Raw genomic sequence first — 21,693 nt, forward strand, 5'->3', positions numbered from 1 at the left:
CTAGAAAGTTGCAGTGCAAGAGCTGAGTGTTCCTGAAATAAGAAGGTAAGGTCAAGAGACATTAATGTTTGCTAAGTACCCCATGTGGTAAACTGAGTAACAGCCCCATAAAAATGTCTACATCCATGCCCAGGCCCTATGAATATGTTACCTTATTTGGCAAATGGGACTTTGCAGATGTGACTGAGCTAAGTAAGCATTGTGAGATCAAGGTGATTATCCTGGATTACTGGATTGGCACAATGTAATTACAGAAGTCCTTATAAGAGGGAGGTGGCTGATATAAGACAGAGGTGATGGATGCACAAATTGTGAATATATTAAAACCACTGAATTGTATACTTTAAAATGGTTAAAATGGTGAATTTCATGTGTATGCATTTTATCTCAGTAAAAAAAAAAAAATTATAAAAAGAGGGATGTAGGAGAGTCAGAGTTACAGAAGGAGACATGAGGACAAAAGCAGAGGTCAGAGAGAAGGAGACATTTGAAGACACTACATTGCCAGCTTTGAACATGAAAGACCACAAGCCAAGGAGTGCAGGCAGCCTCCAGAGGCTGGAAAGGGCAAAGAAACCAATTCTCCCATAAAGCTTCCAGAAAGAACGCAGGCCTGCTGAGAGTCTAATTTTAGGCCTTTTGACCTCTAGAACTGTCAGATAAAAAAAATCTATGTGGTTTAAGCCACTAAGCTTATGGTAATGTTAGAGCTACAATCAGAAACTAACACAATCCAGTATGAGCCAAGCACTGCGTTACATGCTTTGTCTATGTCGTTCCATTGACTCCTTGCTAGTGCCTCTGATTCATCCGGAAAAGAGACACTTGGGGCACTTGGGTGGCTCAGTCAGTTAAACATTCGACTCTTGGTTTTGGCTCAGGTCATGATCTCCCAGTTTGTGGGTTTGAGCACCATGTCAGGCTCTATAAGGAGCCTGCTTGGGATTCATTCTTTCTTTCTCCCTCTGCTCCCTTCCCCACTTGTGCACACTCTCTCTCTCAAATAAACTTTAAAAAGAGAAAGAGAGAGAGAGAGAGAGAGAGAGAGAGAGAGAGAGACAGAGACAGAGACAGACTGACTCTTGGTCAAAAATCAGGTAAATCTGTTAAAATCTTTTCTCTAAAAAAGAAAAAGAAGAAGAAAGTTCAAAATAAGGGTGAGGGTGGGAGGAATGGTACTGAGCCAGTCACAGTTAAAAGGCAAGAAAACTCTTCTGGGAATTGTTGGATCGGTGTACTAGATCACTCTGGTACACTAACTCCAAATCCAGTCACCCAACTCACTAAAGATCAAGGTGTTGGATGAAGATGTATTTTTGGTATCCAGATTCCTATTCTATATTACGAAGATATTCACCTGCAGGCCAAACATGTACTTAATGGTCCTCAAGGCCAAGAGACCACCAAGAGAAGCCTGGGCAGCTGCATGACACCTGCATCTGGCTCTGGCCAGGGCCATTATTCGATAGTGGCTATCCTAGCTGACCACTTCCAAAAGGGGACTAAGGCTCAGTATACCCATCCCGAAGCAAACTGGGGTCCTAATCACCGTATTAGAGTGAAACGTTCTGGAAAATAGAAGTAGAACATGGGGAAAGGGGAGAGGAACAGAGCAGCAATGAAAGATGCAACAGGCCACATGTGGCGGCCACAATGTGTGTGTCTGTGCCTTGCTGGTGCAACGCTACGTAGAACTCTATGACCCACTCCGCACCCAACGCACTGGCTTTTAGTCAGGTGGATGCCTATCGTGGGAGCTAGTACATCCGAGTGATCTAGTGCACAGATCCAACAATTACAAGAGGGTCGTTATTGACTTTTCACTTGGGAATAACTCAGGCCCTCATTTTTTATTCTTTTTCCAGCCTTCATGAAAAAAAAAAACATGAACTACACTCCCAGTTTCAAAGATTTTCTTGATTTCTGACCAGCGGACTCTTTCCTGGGTGAATGAGGGGACCAGACAGGGGATCAATGAAATAATACATGCAAAATGTGTAAGTCAGGGTTTGGCACAGTGGGTGCTCAGCATATGTCAGTGTAGAGGATGGACAAAAGAAGGGACAGAAGTGAAGGCCATTGGCCTGAAGGTTAGGAGACTGCTCAGAGAAGGAACATATGAATGAAACGTAAGAGTGTTGAGGAAGCAGTCAAGAACGCGCTCATAAATGAGAAACATTAGTGAAGGCAAACAGGACATGGATTCGGCAGGAACAACAGGGCAACGGGGCCACAAGAGCTCTGGCTCTGTCACCCACTGCTCTGGAATCCCATTCTGTCACTGATTAGTGTGGCATGATCTTCAAAACTGTACAACTTCTCTGAGCTTCACTCTTCCTAACTGTCAAATAGAGACAACATTTAACTTCATAATGTTGGCATTACGGCAAGCATTCACTTCATAACGGTATGATGGACATTAACACTGCAACTCAAGTGGTAAGCTTAGTGACTGGTGCACAGTAAGCATGCAATTAAGTTGGTGCTTTCACTATTTCACTATTTCACTGGTGTCACTATTACCAGGTAGCATTGTAGTAAGGCTAAAAATAACGCACGTGGTAACTTTCTCTTTTCTCCTGGCGGTTTTTGGAAGAAAACCAATCTTTGCTAAAGGGGTGCAGGGTACGGCAAAGCTGAGACTGAAAGCAGCATACCACAAAGTTTTAGACTTAAGTTTTTTAAATTATAAGGTACCGATGAAGCTACCGGAGCAAAAATCCAAAATACTGAGTGTATAATCACTCATCTCTCAGGTTCTTTGGAACCTGAAATTCAGAGACTGGGAATTGTTCATTTTCATAATCTAACACAACTTCATTTGACACATAATTAATGGTATACACAATACAGTTTGAACGGGTTACCAGAAATCACTAGTTTAATCAATGCGGGCGTATTTATTCCTTATAATCATACCAATGAAAGATCATTCTCTCATTTCATTCACTCAATGATGTCAATCCATTAATCAACACTTTTTAGATATTCAAATTCAGTAAGCATTCTTCTATCTTGCCATCCAGGAAAGACACTATGATATACTTCACCAAATCTCTTGTAAAAATCACAAAAGCTCTGGCTTGTGGCATTTTTCTAAGGGTGGTTACATATGACCCGTGCCAGGTGAATGCATGGTGCCACTGGAAATTACCCTTCCCTTTGTAACTATTCACAACCATATGATCAAGCATCTACTATGGAAATTTACAGGAAAATCTGCATCAAATTCATCAGGCTATAATAGGTATGTAACATTAGTCTTCCTCTACTGTCTACTTCAATCTTCTCTCTTGAATAGAGTGTTTGCCTGTGCTCAGTCTTCTGGGACCTCTGTTTTTCCAGTGATTCTTCAAAACTCATTGACATTATTCTCCAACTGCATCTCCAGGCTTTCCCAGCACTCAGCAATTTAACAGAATCAAATTCAGAAGACACTGGATGCTCTTTTCTTCCCATGTTTTGGTAGCTCAGTTGAGCTGGCTTAGCAGGTCTGATGTAGCTCAAGGGATGGGACTGACACCAGCCACAGAGGTGGAAGCTCCCCGCTTTCTAACAAGGTCGCATCCTCATTCAGAAAGCTTCCACCATTAGACAGTCCTATCTATTATACACAGAGCCATAAAGGGCAGGGTTCCCTTCAACTGGAAGGCAGGCTACAGGGCATCCAATCCAACGGGGGTCCCTAAACATACCTCTCTGTGAATAAAAATTCCAAATTCATTCACAATCAGTCTTTGAATTTCCCCTAATAAACACTATTGTGCATTTATACTGTACGGTACTAAAGATGTGTGTCCATGCCTCGTTTATACAACTGTATGAATGATCCTTAAACAACACATTTGAACTACACTAGTCCACTTACATGCGGATTTTTTTTTTTGATATGGTATTGAAAATGTATTTTCAGGGCACCTGGGTGGCTCAGTCAGTTAAGCATCCAACTCTTGGTTTGGGTTCAGGTCATGATCTGAGCTTTGTGGGTGCAAGCCCCACATCAGGCTCTGTGGCTCTGTGCTGGCAGCATGGAGCCTGCTTGGGATTCCCTCTCTCTCCCTCTCTCTGCCCCTCCCCCACTCACACTGTCTCTCTCTCTCTCTCTCTCTCTCTCTCAAAATAAATAAACTTAAAAAAAATGTATTTTCTCTTATGATTCTCTTAATAACATATTCTTTTCTCTGGCTTACTAAACTAAGAATACAGTATACAATAAGAACAACATACAAAGTATGCTTTAACTGACTGCTTATAAGTAAGGTTTCTAGTCAACAGTAAGCTATTAGCAGTTAACTTTCCGGAGAGTCAAAAGTCCTATGTGGATTTTTGGCAGTGTAGGGCGCTCGTGTCTCCTAACCCCCACATTATTCAGGAGTCAACTGTATATCTAATTTCTCTGCACCAGGGGCTTGAACTGGTTTCAAGTGCCTGGCTAAGATTTAGTTCTTAACCAGCTCTCTCCTCACTCTTTACAAACTTTAAGATGAAACTGTTAACTCTTACAAGTTTGCTAATACTTTCCTTCAACTCTTAGCCCACTCTCAATTCTGACCAAAGGGGTGTTCTTGGGAAGAGAGATGACGAGGAAGCTTAAAAAAAAGAAAAGAAAAATGGGTTTGTTGTTACTTTTCTAAAAGGAGAAAACTGGCCAGACAACCCAGGATTTGATCAGATGATCTGCTTTTGCTGGAATGCGATTTGAAGCAAGGAGGGGGTTGGGGAGAATGATAAGCCACAGTCAAGGAGCTCTATGCCCTCAGAGGACACAGGACTCTAAACCAATAGACAGGTAGCGTTCACGTGTCTAAGGAAGAAGAAAGGAAAGAATCCAAAATCAAATTCTGCCTGCTCCCAACATTTCATTACACTGGTTCTACCCTCTTTTCTTTCTAAAGGTCAACTAGGAAGGCTATCAGATTATTGTTCCCTCAGGCAACAACAACAACAAGCGTCACCTTACCAATGTTCTGTACTGCCCCTCAAGAGAAGGCCAGGTAGTAGAGAGGGCAGGCCGGCTTCCAGAAACACAGCATATAAAATTACCAATCGGACATAGTATCCCCCAGCTCTTTTCATTACTACCTAACCTCTCTTGAAAAGTTACATCTCCCTCCCTTTCCGGGGTCATCTGTCCCAGAGACCCAGCTCCACACATTAAAAAGCACAGAAACCTGGTTGAGACTGGATTTCCCTGTTCCAGAAGGGAAGGTCACGCTGTACGCACAGACCTAGCATGCTGCTGAGAAGCACAGGGAGAAGCCGCTTCTGCGGAAACCTTCCATCCCCACTGGGAAAAACAGTGAGTCACAGTCACACACAGAAGGGTACAACAGTGGCGTCACATTAAATCATCTGGAATCCTTGGCAGTAGAAATATTAATTCAATGTTTTTATATCATTACTACATGGTTTTGTGTCTTTGACAGTGCCTGCTGATAATGGATGCTTACTCTAATTAAAAAGTGAACAGTATATAGGCAAATAGCAAACATTTGTATCTCAACACTAGTTCTATTATAAGGCTATTAAAATTAATTTAGCAATTCTTTAAAGCATCACAATGAGAAACTAAATACAAGACAAAGTTTCTTAAGGTCACTCCCTTGGAAACTTGATGTAAAGGTTTAGAATTATTAGACCAATCTTTAATCAAGTAGGTTAAAAAGGCATTCTTTTTACTGAGTTGGTTATTATTTAAGAACTCCAGCTAATATGATTTTCCCAAATATGCATAAGAGATTGTGTCACTCTATTCCAGTGTTAGGAGAGCTATCTCTTCGAATAAATGAAAATACACTCTTACAGCTTTAAACTCTTCCTTACACATTTTAATTTAAACAAATGTTTATAACCTTAGATTCATGAGAATTTCTTTGCAACGAATATTTGTTTAAAGTCAAAAATGGAAATACGGAATTACGGAATGATCAGCACTGATTTTTTTTTTTTTTTTTTTTTTTTACCCAATACCTTTAATTCTCCATAGTTGGAGGGATAGAGGTGAAAAGTACATTCATTTTCCAAATAAAAAAAAAAAAACTCAGTACATACATTCTCCCATCTAATTCATAAGTAAGACTCCCACCCACTGGCACTGAAAACCTGTAATCCCACAAGCAAGAGCCATACCAGTGTGCATGCACTCATGTGAAAATATCACACACACTAAATTGCACTGAGGCCGTGACAACATGCAACTTAGTAATGTGCAATATCTCCACCAGAGCAAGCAGAATGGGAGCATCGGGGAAGAAGGATGTGATGCAAACATTCAGGACACGACATGCTCTAAAGGGACAAAAATGGTTTGGGGGTAGGGGGTGCATGCCACTAACTGAAAAATTCATGAAACGAAAACCCAAATGAACACACAAACATATTCAATTTAGAAGAACACTTATTCAGATCTGAGAATCCTGAGGTTCAACAATTCAACGAGACGGTGATCATCAAGTAGCCACGTATTTCATAAAGCAAAGCTTCAAAAGCCAAGACACTGCCACTGCCTGGTCATGCAGTTAACTCCCAATTTCAAGTCCACTTTTAACTTATCGATGGATCATATAAAATGAGTTGAACGATTTCCACTTGACTGCAACACTGATGATGACTAATGATTGATCTTTATAAAATCTGAGATCACTGATAATTTGTAGACTGAAGTGCCCTCTGAGGACCGTATAATAACATTTTCATAAACACTTGTTTAATATTTTTCCTCTTAAAATCTTTGTCCGTGAAGAAACATATTCCATCTTGAACACAATCCTTCAGAATGAAAAATGTGACAAGAGCTCTTAAAACTAGAACTTACTATTATCTTACATATGTGAGAAGGTTCTACAGAGGCATCTCTATAAAACCTATACATTCCAGGTCTTGCATTTGACCCAGGAAAGAAAGAGACAATAAGCACGGAGACTGCTAAAAATCGTCTGGAGTTATAATCTTTAATTTACATAACTTGATATAGCCGTGGTTACACAAATGGACCAGACAAATTAACTAGTCTGCACTGTAGTTTTCAATTTTGAGAGCCATTAAGATTACAGTTCTGGTACTGAGGGTTTAAACTTTTTCCTATATTAAAAACATGATAAAATACGGGGCGCCTGGGTGGCTCAGTCGGTTAAGCGGCCGACTTCGGCTCAGGTCATGATCTCGCGGTCCGTGAGTTCGAGCCCCACGTCGGGCTCTGTGCTGACCGCTCAGAGCCTGGAGCCTGTTTCAGATTCTGTGTCTCCCTCTCTCTGCCCCTCCCCTGTTCATGCTCTTCTCTCCCTGTCTCAAAAATAAATAAAACGTTAAAAAAAAAATTAAAAAAAAAAAAAGACACGATAAAATAAATGGGTTTTGTACTAGTATGCTTTGGAACCAAGACATGGGCTACTGTTACAGCGCATACTTAGTCTGTACAATCCCAAGAAAATAAGGCAAATCTAATTTGTAAAAAGGCATTTATTTCTTATCTCTGTAGATGACCACACTCTTTCTAACCTCAAATGCCCTTGTGGGCCAAAGACCTGAATTTTTAGCCGCCAGCCTCATGTGACTATTCAGTCTTAACAGTACCACAAAGTTAAGTCATCATCTTCTGCCTCAACCAGCTCCTCCTGGAAGAAGGCATTGTGGTATACCGGAAGGATATGTGTTTTCAATCAGCTGGACCGACATGCAAGTCACAGCTCTGCTTACCAACTCCAAGCAACGATGACATTAAAGTATTAAGTTTAAAACAAAGGAGTTGGCATATTTGTATGAAAACAAAAGTGACTCAATGCCAGACAGAGGACAGTTGACCAGCGGTTCACTCTAAGAAAGCCGAACAAGAGAAAACTCAAGAACTGTGATTTAAAAACAGAAAAGCTTTTGTGAGAATAACAGTCAGTGCTAATAAAGATTACTTCAGGAAAATGAAGTATCAGCTTTCTTGAAGTTCTTAATGGGACAAGGTAGATATTTTTCTGTAAGGCTTGGCTTAAGTTACACTGACTGAAAGGGTTCTGTCAGCCTTTGATAGGGTTGATTCACTAGTTTCATCCTACTGGGAAGATTGAAGGTTATTTTTCTTTCTGGTCGAGTTATTTACACAAACTTCTTTAAGCCAGACAGATGTCACTTAAATAAACTAACGTGAATTTATTGCTAAGAGTTTTCAGCATTTTATTTACTCAATAAAGATGATAACCAATGGTCGTGCAGGCTTAAAAGGAATGCTAAAGCCAGCAAGTGACTTCCCCGAAGATAGCTTCACCCTGAAAACTGTTACAGTAGATGATGCACTCCCAAACTTGGAATCTTTACATAGATGGCCCCATGGGGATACCCAAGAGCACCAGAGAGGATAAGGGCATTTTTAAAATTCTACCTGATGGCTAATAAAGGAAGCAAGATATTGAAGACTTTACCCAGGCCTTGCTAATAGGAAAAAGAAAGAAAAGCCACCAAACTTTCTAGGAAGAATATATTTCAAGAACATGTGTGTTATTTGAATGTAACTAAGGTTTTTCAGAGACCAAAATGGTATCCTCAACCAGTTATTAAATAAACACAATGAAGAAATAAGCCAAGATCAGTCAGAGAATTATCCAGTCAAATCAAGATTTCTGTGGAAGACTAGTTCAAAGCAATGCTATTTTTTATAATAATTTTTTCATGTTTTATTTTATTTATTCTTGAGAGAGAGAGAGAGTGAGCGCACACAAGACAGCAGAGGAGGGGCAGAGAGTGAGGGAGACAGGGAATCCCAAGCAGACTCCGCACTGTCAGTGCAGAGCCTGATGAAGGGCTCAAACTCAAACTGTGAGATCATGAGCTCAGCGGAGATCAAGAGTTGGATGCTTAACCAACCGACTGAGCCTCCCAGGTGCCCCCAAGCAATGCTATTTCTTAAAAATAAGTGGAAACATAAATGCCAACCAATGATTCACTATTCAAAATAAGTTTAAGAACACCTGGCTGACAACTTATTACAAAAAGAAACTCTAACGGATGATATGAGGATTTAATTTGGGTATAGCTATTCATAAGCAGTAAAAATGTAGTAGAACTCTAACAAGTCCCAAGCAATAAGAGGAAAGGGTAGGGAAGGAGCGGAGCTAGGTTTGAGCTGCAAAAGGCCTTTCCCTACCTGAAATGACAAAGAGGAAAAAGGAGGGCAGAAGCCAGTGACTTGGAAAGAGCGTATGAAGAAAAAAAAGTTGAGGAATCATCTCATTCAAAAGCCCAGCCTGCAATACATGGACCCCAGAAGACATGGGAAGTTTCTGGCCAGAACCTGTGATGCACATCCAGCCCATGACTTAAAAATAACCAAAATCTTTGCATTTCCAGTTTCCAGGCTAACTTCACGCAAAGGGCACAGAGCCCAGCTGCAGAGGGAGAGAGGAAGAAATAGAAAGACCATTTATTCTTCTCCCGGGACAAAGCTGCAGTTCCTGAGCTCTAAGAGAAGGGGGAGGTGCATGCGTGGTACAAGAGGGGTTTCTCCCCAGCAAGCGACATGAGCTGCAGCGGGAGCAAGAGCCTGCACGGGGTGAGGGGGCTGTAGCTCACAGGGCTGACAGCAGGATACCGAAACTGAATTTTTCTTCTTATCGAAACTTGCGCTGCTCACATTATTCTCTCAAAAGGAAATTAAAAATTTTGAAAATACCAGGGTCCGTCACTAGTTTTGCACTGATTATTAGAAAGGCTCAAGACTGAAACAGGCTTCTCACAGAAAGCAGTGTCTAAAGGAAATAAGAATAGCATAAATCTTATCCCTACCTGATAGCTTCTTCCACAGACTGGCCAATAATATTAGAAGAAGGACCTGGCTGAGATAGTGGTGTCAGGCTTATCACCCACTTCACTGGCTTGTAGTACTCATCACTGGAACTTAATAGATAAAATAGTGTGGTCAGGAAAATTATCTGCAAAACAAAGGACAGTATCTCCTAAAAAATCACATTTGGAAACTACAGGAAGGAAACACAAATGGAACCAAGAAAACGCTTCACTGCAGAAGGAGAGGTAACATGCTCTTATCTACATGTACATACCAGAGATAGCACAAAATTGAGAAGGGCCGTCCCGCTGTAGAAGAGGATGGTCAGGAGGGTGGTGACCGTGGTGAAAAGCAGGCTCACGTTCCGGCTCATGACAATCCACAGAGACTCTAAGATCTGATGAAGAAGGAAAGCTGAACCATTAGAACTAATCCTGAGGAAAGAAGTTTCGACAGCTATCTACTCTGCTTTCAATACAAGAGCGTTAGTACCAGAAAGTGAAAAGACAAGAACGGAGTAGTATTTTATGGGTGGGGGGGGAAATACGTTATCATCTGAAAACACTTGAACATTAAATAGTAAGGAAAATGGTTAAGAAAATCACAGTGAATCTAGCTCCAAATCATATCAGGTAGCCATTAAAGATATGTGTATCATAACACAGAAAAACATTTTATGACATAATTATAAATTGAAAACGGGGCATCTGGGTGGCTCAGTTGGTTAAGCTTCCAACTTTGGCTCAGGTCATGATCTCACAGTTCGTGGGTTTGAGCCCCACATTGGGCTCTGTGCTGATAGCTTGGAGCCTGGAGCCTGCTTTCAGATTCTGTGTCTCCTTCTCTCTCTCTGCCCTTCCCCCACTCATGCTCTGTCTCTCTCCCCAAAATAAACATTAAAAAATCATAATTAAAAAAAGTAAAACGTAGGAAACAAAAATTTTATATATAGCATGATTTTAACTATGTAAAAATGATATGTGTAGAAAAAAAACCTACAGGAGAATATGCCAGAATGCAACCTGTATAGGATCATTAGTGCAGACATGAACATTCTAGTATTTGTCTTATTAGCTGCCTCCCCTCTTGCCATCTCCAACTTAGATTCACCTACAAATACAAAAGTATCACTTCGATGATTTCACTAAAATCACAATAAATAGGATAGGGTCAAGGGCAGAGCTCTACAGCTGACTATCTTTCTTCAGATAGACGATGACCCTACTGAATTCCTTTGATCCATCACCTGTAAATTCACTAGAATCAGTTATTAAAACGGTCACTAATATATGCTAAATGCTACTATAATACACGTTAAACACTACTAGAAGAAGATGTACAATAACTGTGGCACACCTAGATGTTTTCATTTCCTATTTTCTCGGGAACTTAAATTCCCTCTTGACAATATCTGTCCCGTGAGTGAAGCAGTGCAGAGGATACCAAGTTCATTTTAAAGATAGACAAACTGAAGCTCAGAGATGTTTTAAAACTTGCCCAAGGGCCTTGGAGCTAATAATTGGAACTAGAGCTGGGACCAGAACTCTAACGTCTGGTTTTATTTTGGTGTGCCCTTTCCAAAACAGCAGCTCTGTTTTTTGTCATATGTGCAAGTTACACCATCTGTTCTATGAAAGGCCTATCCATTCCTTTCCTATCTCAAATGTATCATTTATAAAGGGGTATTTTGTTGTCCCCGGCATTTCTTGCAAACCTCAGCTCAGTCTTCACAGGAGAGCCTTTGCAGGCTGGTTTCATTTACAATAACTCCTTACATAAAATCTTCAAAATGCCTTGCAATGCCTACAAAAATATGCATGACTGACCATTTGACCTTGTGGGACAAAGAATGGATGAATAATACCACTGATTCCAAGAAACAAACCAACAATACCCTTATTTGTGATTTTTACATGCATTCTTTTGGGGCTTCTGGCATTCTGGAATTTTTATTAAAAAAGTTTTTAAATAGTTTCTGGGTCACCCTGATAGGAAATACTCTGTGACAATTCTTAAGAAATTAACTGAAGACATTAATTGTAGACTGGTAGTCTCCAACAACAATCAAGTAACATTTCTGTGTACCCAAGGGGATTAGGAAGAAAGGTTCAGACCATGAGAGCTATCGGATATTACAAGAATATAGGCAGAAATAAAAAATCCGATCAAGGGTTGACTTCGACGCATTAAGATTTTTTTTCTGATGAGACAGGTAGTGACGTTAAAGAATGTGATTTTTTTTAATACTTTATAAGAAAATGTGTTGATATTTAGAGGATGTACAGAAAATCAGTGAACCAATAGTCTAAATGACCAGTGCATATTACAAAAGCATGTAAGAGTAAAAGACCCATTTCTATTCAAGACAGATCAATGGACTTCCATGTAAGGCAGTACAAAAAAAGTTTATATGGATATGGTTTCAAATTCCAAACTGCAATTAACATTTAAAAAGTACCATTTGTTGAGTTTTGGTGTAGTATCAAAGAATAGCCACAATTATCTGAAAAGGCTATTAAAAGACTCCCCTCTTTTCCAACTACATATCTGTATGAGGCTGGATTTTCCTCAGATACTTCGATCAAAACAATGTATTCCAATAGACTGAATGCAGAAGCAGGTATGAGAATCCAGACATTAAAGAGATTTGCAAAAAAGTAAAAGAAAGTCACTCTTCTCACTGAGTCATTTTTTGTTTTGGAAAATGGTTATTTTGCAGATGCAAAAAATGTGTTAATATATAATGTTATTTTTTGTGAACTGATAAATATTTTAAAGTTCTCAGGTTTAACTGCTAATACAATAATAATCCATAGAACCCACGTGAACAAACAAAAACTCTGGAATCCTCAGACCAAGAAGTTTGACAACCACTGGACTAGAGAAAACAGATTATCAAACACATAAACTCTTAGAACTGAAGGACATGAATTTCTAGATTTAACTCCACACTGTGATAGCTGTATTAGGTGAGTGGGAAGAAGGGCAAGTGTGAGTGCAGGGATTGGGGGAGGAACCGAAAGAGCTGTAAGAAAACCCCACAGGTGACAGAAGAGAGCACTGAGGGACTTCAAAGTCACATCCTTATCTTCATCTTCCAAATTAGGAAGCCAAAAGACAATACCTAAAATTACAAAACCAAGAAAGACCAGTATAAATATTATTTTGGAAATTTAGAGATAAATACCAGAGAAAGCTAAAAGAATTGACAGCTGTTTCCAGAAAACGAGACTGAAGTGGAGAAGCACAAAGCAGGGCACTGTCATTTTTTTACTGAAAATCTTAAACTATTATTGACTCTCTGCTATGGTCATCTATTAATAGCTTGATAAAAATTAAATTAAAAAAAAAAAAACTAGCATTGCGGGGCACCTGGATGGCTCAACCAGTACAGGGTGCAACTCTTGATCTCAGGGTTGAGTCTGAGCCCCACACTGGTTGTAGAGATTACTTAAAATCTTTAAAAAAAAAAAGAAAAAAAAAAGAAAAAAATCTAGCATTGCAAACCTCAACTTTTGTTAAACTGATGAAAGTCACCAGTCCATTCACAAGAAAATCCTCTCATCTCTGTGAAAAGCCACATGCCAGGACACTTTATAAAACACACTGTTGAACCAAGAGTGGTTGTTAAAACTTCAGCAATGCTGCAAGCTGTTCCTTGCTGCCTTCGACCGACCGTTAGGCAAACAAGGCAGAGGTGGGTGGAACATGGTGGGAAAATGGGTGGTAAACAACAAGCTGAGCCTTTGAAGGACATCCAATCTCTCTAATGTAAGTGGAACCAGATTTCTATCTGCCAAAGACTTTGCGCACCAGAAAGGCCGATCTCTCTCTAGTGGTCCAGCGACATTCTAGTCAGCCTAAGGGACAGATACCTATCTCAGAATCTGAGAGCCCACAACACTTCACATATGCTTCCTGATTCAGCATTTCTCGGTTACTCTTCAACCACAGAGAAGGCACCAGGGGAGCTACTCCTGAGGCCTATGGTCTTTAGACATCTTCCTAGTGCATTTAGAACTCTCAAAATGGCAAATGTTGTGGCATTAAAAACAAGGTAACTAAAGGCCTCTAAGTGTGCACAGAAAACTGGAAATTAGAATTTCTATTTTTATTTCTAAGTCCAGTTTAACTAAAAATTCTATTTCTTACCGAAAGAAATGTCTCAATGTTCTCGTGAACAAAGGAAACGATATCCTGCCAGTCCAGGATGTCTCCCAGCCAGCTATTCTGACGATTTATATGCATCTTGTGTCCTTTGTGCCTTCCAGAATGCGTTACATTCTATGGAATAAAACGGTTCAGACATGAAATCTCCAAAAGCATAAGAAGTATAAATACTCTATTTTGTTTTATGTCCACTTGAGCACTTGAGTAGTTACTCAAAGGTGAAAAACTTTGCATTATTTAAGAAATCAGCTAAGAACTCTACCTAAAGACATAAAATATGAAATACATTTTTTCTTCTTCTTTAGATACCTTCTAGATACCACCTGTCAGCTGAGCTCAAGCACTTCCTTTTTAATACATTTATGAACAACCTTCATTTCTCAATACATATTGACTGTACACCAACACAACATTTACTTTCTTTTTTTCCTCTTTTTAGCCCCTCTACCTTTTTGGGGGTCCCGATTTTTGCTTTTTTCTTCCTTTCCTCATCCCACTCCCCTAATTATTAACCTTCCATACAAGATAAAGAAAGCAAGGGGGAGAGAGGAATATAAAGTACATTAAAAACTAAAACAATGTTACATGTCATTTATATCTCAACAAAATGGGGGATAAATGAAAAAGAAACAAAAATGGGGAGAAAAATCTAACTCATCCATCTGGAAGAGAAATACATTGACAAGAATGCAGGAATAATTAAATTTGAAAGAGATATGAATAAACAAAATGACTAGTGAGGTTAAAATTCAGAAACATAAGTAGGTTCTTAACATTTTGTTTCTGTTCTGACACTTTTGCTAACATCGTAGTGATATATCAACCTTCATTATGCAATGAAGACATTAGGTGTTAGGAAAGAAAGCAACATACTTACCTACTTACAAACCTATGCTTCTAAAACACTGACTTCCCTGGGCCATACAATGAAGCTCAAAAGGGGTGAGGCATAGAAAAAAAGCTGTTTGTAAGCACAAGTCCCAGAGTCAGCAGAAAAAAATAGATATAACCTTTCCAATTGACCTGTTCTTCAGCAGATTACTGCCTACAGATTCCCCAATTAGTTCTAACCTCCAGTCTTTGAAACTCACAAAAACCAGCCGGCTTCCCTCAATTCATCCCAGGAGTGAAAACAGGTCACTATGCAACCAACTCAAATTTGAAATTGAGCTTTCCTCCCTTCTACCCCAAGTTAAAAGGATGATATATACATGCTCTTCTCCTTACCATCAACCCTGTCAAAATTTACCACCTTATCTCATTCTCTACCTCCTTCCCCACTGGATAGTCATCTTCCATAGCACAGCCCCTGAGGGTCCACAGGCACTGCCAACGCAGTATACAGTATGGCCCCATACAACCAGCTGCTTTTCAAAACCATCGTTTTTAAATTTAGTGGTAAATGGTATTATTTTCCGCCAGAAATTCTGAAGAGTGTATCAGCACAAGTAGCAGGTAAGGGTGATTAAAAATATACATCTCCAAACTTCTGGATCTATTTTCCTCCCTCAAAGAGACAAGTTCTTAATGTCTAGAGCTCTACTATCTAAAACAGTAGCCACTATGTACATGTGGCTATCAGCACTTCAAATGTGGCTAGTCCAAAAACTGAGATGTGGTATTAGTACGAAATACATATCAGATTTCCAAGACTTATAGGGGAAAAAAAAGGCCAAAAAACATTTTATTAACATTTTTCTTCCACTGCTTATATATTGAAACAATAATATATTGGGTATAGTGATGTAAGTGAAATATTTTTAAAATTAATTTCACCTGTTTTAGCTTTTTATTGTGGCCATTAAAAAATTAACATTATATCTGTGGTTTATGTTACATTTCAACTGTACAGAGATGAGATGCTGTTGATAATAATGAACAGAGGAGGGGTGCCTGGGTGGCTCACGCAGTGAGCATCTGACTTCGGGCTAAGGTCATGATCTCACAGTTTGGGAGTTCAAACCCTCCATTGGTCTCGTTGCTGTCTGGGCAGAGCCTGCTTCGGATCCTCTGTCTCCCATCTCTGTCTCTCTCCCACTTGCTTGCTCTCTCAAAAATAAATAAAGTATTTTTTAAAAAGTAAAACAATGAACAGAGGATGGAATACAATACAGCACAGTGACAGGTTGGTTCTGCCATGGAGATTAACCATCAACTCAAGCTGACTTTTAGTGACCTGAGATTTAAGACCCTGTAGCTTCCAAATTTCAATAAATGACATCCAATGTTAATATCTATCTAGTCAATATGTATCTAGTCAGTGAATCTGTAAAATAAAAGGACTTTATAAGTTTAAAATCGAAATCATCTAATAACTTACCTTTACAAACCAAGAATGATACAATCTGTCCCAAAGTTCTAGTACTTGCTTTTCAATTACAGCAGTATTGTTCACTTTATCTCCCAGAATTTTATGAAGCTGGAAGAAATAGATATAATCTGGTTTAATATCTCAGGCAACAATCCAGTAAAATTAATTCATGCTGGGTCTTTATATTTGTTCCAAATCAAACTAAAATGTTCCAGACTATTTAATTGCCTCTAGCCATCTTATAATCTTTCCTTAAACTCTTTACTCTTCAATATTCCCAGCAAATTTCCTTGCTTTTTTTGGCTTTTTGCTTTCCTCTATTTCTGGGTCTCTAAGAGAGCCACCTCAGGTTGTAAGAGAAAGGTACATGTGAGGGGCGCCTGGGTGGCGCAGTCGGTTAAGCCTCCGACTTCAGCCAGGTCACGATCTCGCGGTCCGTGAGTTCGAGCCCCGCGTCGGGCTCTGGGCTGATGGCTCGGAGCCTGGAGCCTGTTTCCGATTCTGTGTCTCCCTCTCTCTCTGCCCCTCCCCCGTTCATGCTCTGTCTCTGTCCCAAAAATAAAACAAAACAAAAAACAAAACAAAAAAAAAAAACGTTGAGAAAGGTACATGTGAAGCCATGATCACTGACAGCAAATCTTATCTGGCCAGAGACAAATATGTTGCATGTGGCCCAAGTGTTTATCCATTACACAGAAATCTCATGTTACATTTATCACTGGTGTAAGAATTACCACAGAACTTCAAGTAAAATTTTAGGACCTTAGCTATAAACACAAATATTTCCCATAGTTTGCTAAGAGGCATCAGGTCTCAGAGTTATGACTGATGATGAGACTGGCTTCAGGGTTTGTGGGAATCAAGTACAGTGAGACAAGATAACTTTGAGGAAAGTTATTCATTATAATACGCCACATTTTTGTTATTAAAACCATAACATAGGGGTGTGTGGGTGGCTCAGTTGGTTGAGCGTCCAACTCTTGATTTTGGTTCAGGTCATGATCTCAGGGTCATGAGATGGAGCCATGTATTGGGCTCCATGCTGAGTGTGGAGACTGCTTAAGATTCTCTCTCCCCCCACCTCTGCCCCCCACCCCTGCTTGCACACTCTAAAAACAAACAATAGCATAATAGTAAAAACATTTTTTAAAAGATAAACACTGATTTGTAGTCCCACTTCCTTACCACAAATGCTTCCATTATTCTATATCCTCTGCGACTTTTTGTGTTTATATTTAGAATTTTTCATCACTTCATCACTTTCATCCTTACTTTTAATGGTTCCATATTAGTTTTGTTGTTTTTTTTTTTAAGATTTTAATTTTCAGTAATCTCTATGCCCAAGGTGGGGCACAAACTCACAACCCCAAGATCAAGAGTTGCACACTCTACCTTAAGTTCTGATATTAGTTTATCATTACCCAATCATAGGATATGGAGATGGTTCCCAATTTTTAATGTCACAAATAACACTGCAATGAATGTCCTTATACACAACTTTTTTTTTCTTATTACTAATAGCATGATAAATGTATAGGAATCAAAGGAAATAGGCACTTTAACGGCTCTTGCTATGCACTGTCTTCCATAGGGAGTATACCAATTAACATTTTCCAACATTGTATGAATAAACCAGTTTTCCCAAAGCCTTATGGATTGATAAATTTTTAGATAATTTAATAGCTGTGAAATTGTAACCAAATACTTTCCTTCTTCAGGTACAATAGTGACCACTTTTCTGTGTTGGTTTTCAATGAGTATTTTCTTTTGTGTGGCCTACCCACACCTTTTGCTTACTTGATGCTGTCCTTACAGATATCTGAACCAGTTTTTAGACTTATCTGATACAAACATATCTGCCCAATGTTTTCCTCTATACTTTATTCATAAACCAAACACAAATTAGTAAATATAACAGAAGCCATTATCTTCGTATAGCATTTTACAACTTACAAATGGTTTTCACCTACATTACGTGATCATTACAACAACCCCAAGGGTTAGGTCAGAAAAAGGTCTTTATCACCTTTGTTCTTTCAAGATGAGAAAACAGATTTAGGAAGAACCTACGACAGGCCCAAGTCAGGCAGCTAACTGGTAGAGGCAGGATGAAAAACTCTCTAGTACTCTTTCAACTACAGCATATATAACCTATGAACAAAAAACACCTAACACAGCAAATTGTCCAAAATAACTAAAAGCCACAATTAGCCCTGGTCTTCTTTTAATTACTTTAAATTTGTCTTTTGGGTATCATGACTGCCAGATACTCACAGACTGCCTAGTACCAGTTCCTTCTGTCCCTCTACTCTCAGTTTCTGAGACACCACCCCCCCCCCACCCTTTAACCAGAAGAGCCCCCAGTCTAGGCTGTCCGCATAGCGGCATTCACCACAATAAAGCACTATCTCAAACTGGCATCCACTTCAGCACAGCTCAACAGTAAACAACTCTACAATCACCAAAGCACAGCTATTATTGGTGGTGTCTGAGATGCTCTTTGCAGACGAAAGACAGTGAAGCACTAAGAGCCGTCAGAATGCCATTTGAATGCTGGGTAACTTAAGGTGAATAACCTCACCTATAAAATGGGGATGGTAAGTCAGTGGGCAGTTGTCTGTTCTCACTTTGCTTGGAATCTTAACAGCCATTTGCCACAGGCTGACCAAGTCTTTCTGGAAACATCTTCTCTCAGCCTCTAAGATAAACACAGGCTGTTCCCTCCCACCTCACAGACTACTCCTCCTCCACCTTCTCTGCTGGCTTGCTTCTGTGACCTTCAAAAGCTGCTCTAAGAACCTATCTTTGGTCCCCTTCTATATGTACTTTCTCCTTAGGCCATGTCATGGGATACATTGTGTTCCTCCTAAATCCTAACCCCCCCCCCCCCATACCTTAGAATGTGACTGTATTTGGAAATAAGGTCTTTAAAGAGGTAATCAAATTAAAATGATGTCATTAGGGTGGGCCCTAATCCAACAGGATCAGTGTCCTTATAAATTTAAAAAAAAAATTTTTTTTTAATGTTTATTTATTTTTGAGACAGAGAGACAGACAGAGTAGGGGAGGGGCAGAGAGAGAGGGAGACACAGAATCTGAAACAGGCTCCAGGCTCTGAGCTGTCAGCACAGAGCCCGATGCAGGACTTGAACTCACAAACCATGAGATCATGACCTCAGCTGAAGTCAGTCACCTAACTGACTGAGCCACCCAGGCACCCCTGATCAGTGTCCTTACAAAAAGAGGAGATTAGGAGACAGACACACACAGACAGAAGACCATGTGAAGAAGACACAGGTATCTACAAGCCAAGGAGGGAGGCCCCATAAGAAACCAATCCCACCAACACCTTGATCTTGAACTCCCAGCCTGCAGAACTGTAAGAAAATAAATTTCTGTTGTCTGAGCACCCAGTCTGTGATACTCTGTCATGGCAGCCTTATCATACTAATACAGTTCACCTCCACCGATGGGCAGAGTAACAGGTAGAGTGAGTCTGACAACATTCAAACTTCCACCTACAGCCCAGATCTCTCCCCTGAGCCCCAGCTACATATGTCCAAATGCCTTTTCTGATATCTCGACTTAGAAATCTGACAGGGATCTCAAACTTCGCACGCCCCAAACAGAATTAGAGCTCGATCTATCTGTAACCCGCCTGACCCCCCACAACCTCCAAGATCTGTTCATCTCAGTAAAAGGCACAGCTACCCTTCCAGTCAGGCGAACCAAAAACTTCTTTCCCTTTCATTCCATACCCAATCCATGAGTAATTCCTGTCATAATCACCTCAGAAATACAAGTTAAATGTGACCATTTCTCTCAATTCCCACTTCAACCATCCTAGTCAAAAGTTCTCAAAATCTCCTCTAGGCTGTTGGAATAATATTCCTTTAGCCAGGGCCCTGCCTTTTCCATTCCTGCTATCTCTCCATCAAGGAGCCAAAATGAGCTTTGAATATCCTAAATCAGGTCACATCCCTTTCTGTTTTAAATCTGTATTTACCTTTATAACAAAAATAAAATCCCAACTTCTTGTTATGACCTATGGCTAGTTTTGTTACCACATCCCCTGTTCCAGCCACGTTGGCCTTCTTTCTTTCCTTAAACCAATCTTGCTCCAATATCAGAGCCTGTGAATTTTCTATGCCCGCAACTTGAAACTTTCTTTTCCCAGATCTCCAGTGTTAGTGAAAAGATCACCTTCTCAGAGACATTCTGTGGCATTCCAGCTAAAGTATCACCCCAGGTCATTCTCTACCATGTTACCTGATCACAGCACTTTTCCATCTGAAACGGTTACCTGTTGACATGTTTCATGTCTACCCCCGCTCACCAGAGTAAGCTCCAGGAGGGTGGTAACTCTTTCTGGTCTCCTGCTTTCCTCCAGCACTTAGGACAGTGCCTGGCACATTTGTGGACTGGCTGTTGCTTTCTTCATTCTAGTCATAGTCGAGAAGGGACAGAGAAAACCCATTCATGACTTATTCTCCTGCTGCCCCCAGGTACAAATTTCGGAAAAAAACTTATTAGCTCAAACAAGGATGCTGAATGAAGAAAGTAAGCTGGATTTGAGAAAACAGCAAACTAGCAGGCCTTGGTAAAACCCAAATAATGCATAGAGGATACAGGAGATAAGGCTGACAACATAGACATGGGGAAGGAAGATAGGAACCTTCTCTGCTCATACCTAAACACACCCCAAAAAAACTTTCTTCCCTTTCTGAGCATGACCTTTTTCCCTAGCTTCAGACCCTTCCACACTTTTGCTCCTGAGACCCAATTCTTACATGATTCTTAGCTGGATAAGATCTGAGCTTATTAGAAAAGCTACCCCTAGAGGGGAAGGGAAAAAAAAAAAAAGGAAAAAAAAAAAAAAAGAGGTTAGAGTGGGAGAGAGCCAAAGCATAAGAGACTCTTAAAAACTGGGAACAAACTGAGGGTTGATGGGGGGTGGGAGGGAGAGGAGGGTGGGTGATGGGTATTGAGGAGGGCACCTTTTGGGATGAGCACTGGGTGTTGTATGGAAACCAATTTGACAATAAATTTCATATGTTGAAAAAAAAATTCATAAAACGAAATAAAAAATAAAAAAAAAGAAAAGCTACCCCTATAATTTCAATGGTTCTTTTTTTTTAAACAACCTTATTGAGATAATTCACACACCTTACAATTCACCCACCTAAGTGTAGTAATTCAATATTTCTTGTAGTATATTCAAACTTACACAACCATCACCACAAGCAATTTTGAAACATTTTCCTTACCCCAAAAGGAAACGCCATACTTCTTAGCAGTCACTCCACCATTTCCCCCAATCTTCCCTACCCATGGAAACCACTACTCTACTGTCTCTATAGATAGGCCTCTTCTGGATGTTTCATACAAATGGAATCATACGTATGTGTTCTTTTATGACTGCTTTCAACTGGCATAATGTTTT

General features: G+C 39.9%; 1 protein-coding gene across 5 annotated transcripts in view; it reads right to left on the bottom strand.

Annotated features, from left to right (window-relative positions):
• Window positions 1-21,693, bottom strand: part of TMEM245 (transmembrane protein 245) — a 102,759-nt gene that overhangs the window by 26,187 nt on the left and 54,879 nt on the right. For all 5 annotated transcript variants that reach the window (XM_078436601.2, XM_060609100.3, XM_060609099.3 and 2 more), the window contains 4 exons: window positions 16,260-16,358; window positions 13,922-14,053; window positions 10,044-10,166; window positions 9,769-9,914 (listed from right to left, as the gene is read on the bottom strand). In XM_078436601.2, the coding sequence (XP_078292727.1) occupies window positions 9,769-9,914; window positions 10,044-10,166; window positions 13,922-14,053; window positions 16,260-16,358 (500 nt within the window). The remainder of the gene's footprint in view (window positions 1-9,768; window positions 9,915-10,043; window positions 10,167-13,921; window positions 14,054-16,259; window positions 16,359-21,693) is intronic.

This window comes from Panthera onca, chromosome D4, assembly GCF_046562875.1.
Source record: "Panthera onca isolate mPanOnc1 chromosome D4, mPanOnc1 haplotype 2, whole genome shotgun sequence".
NCBI lineage: Eukaryota > Metazoa > Chordata > Mammalia > Carnivora > Felidae > Panthera > Panthera onca.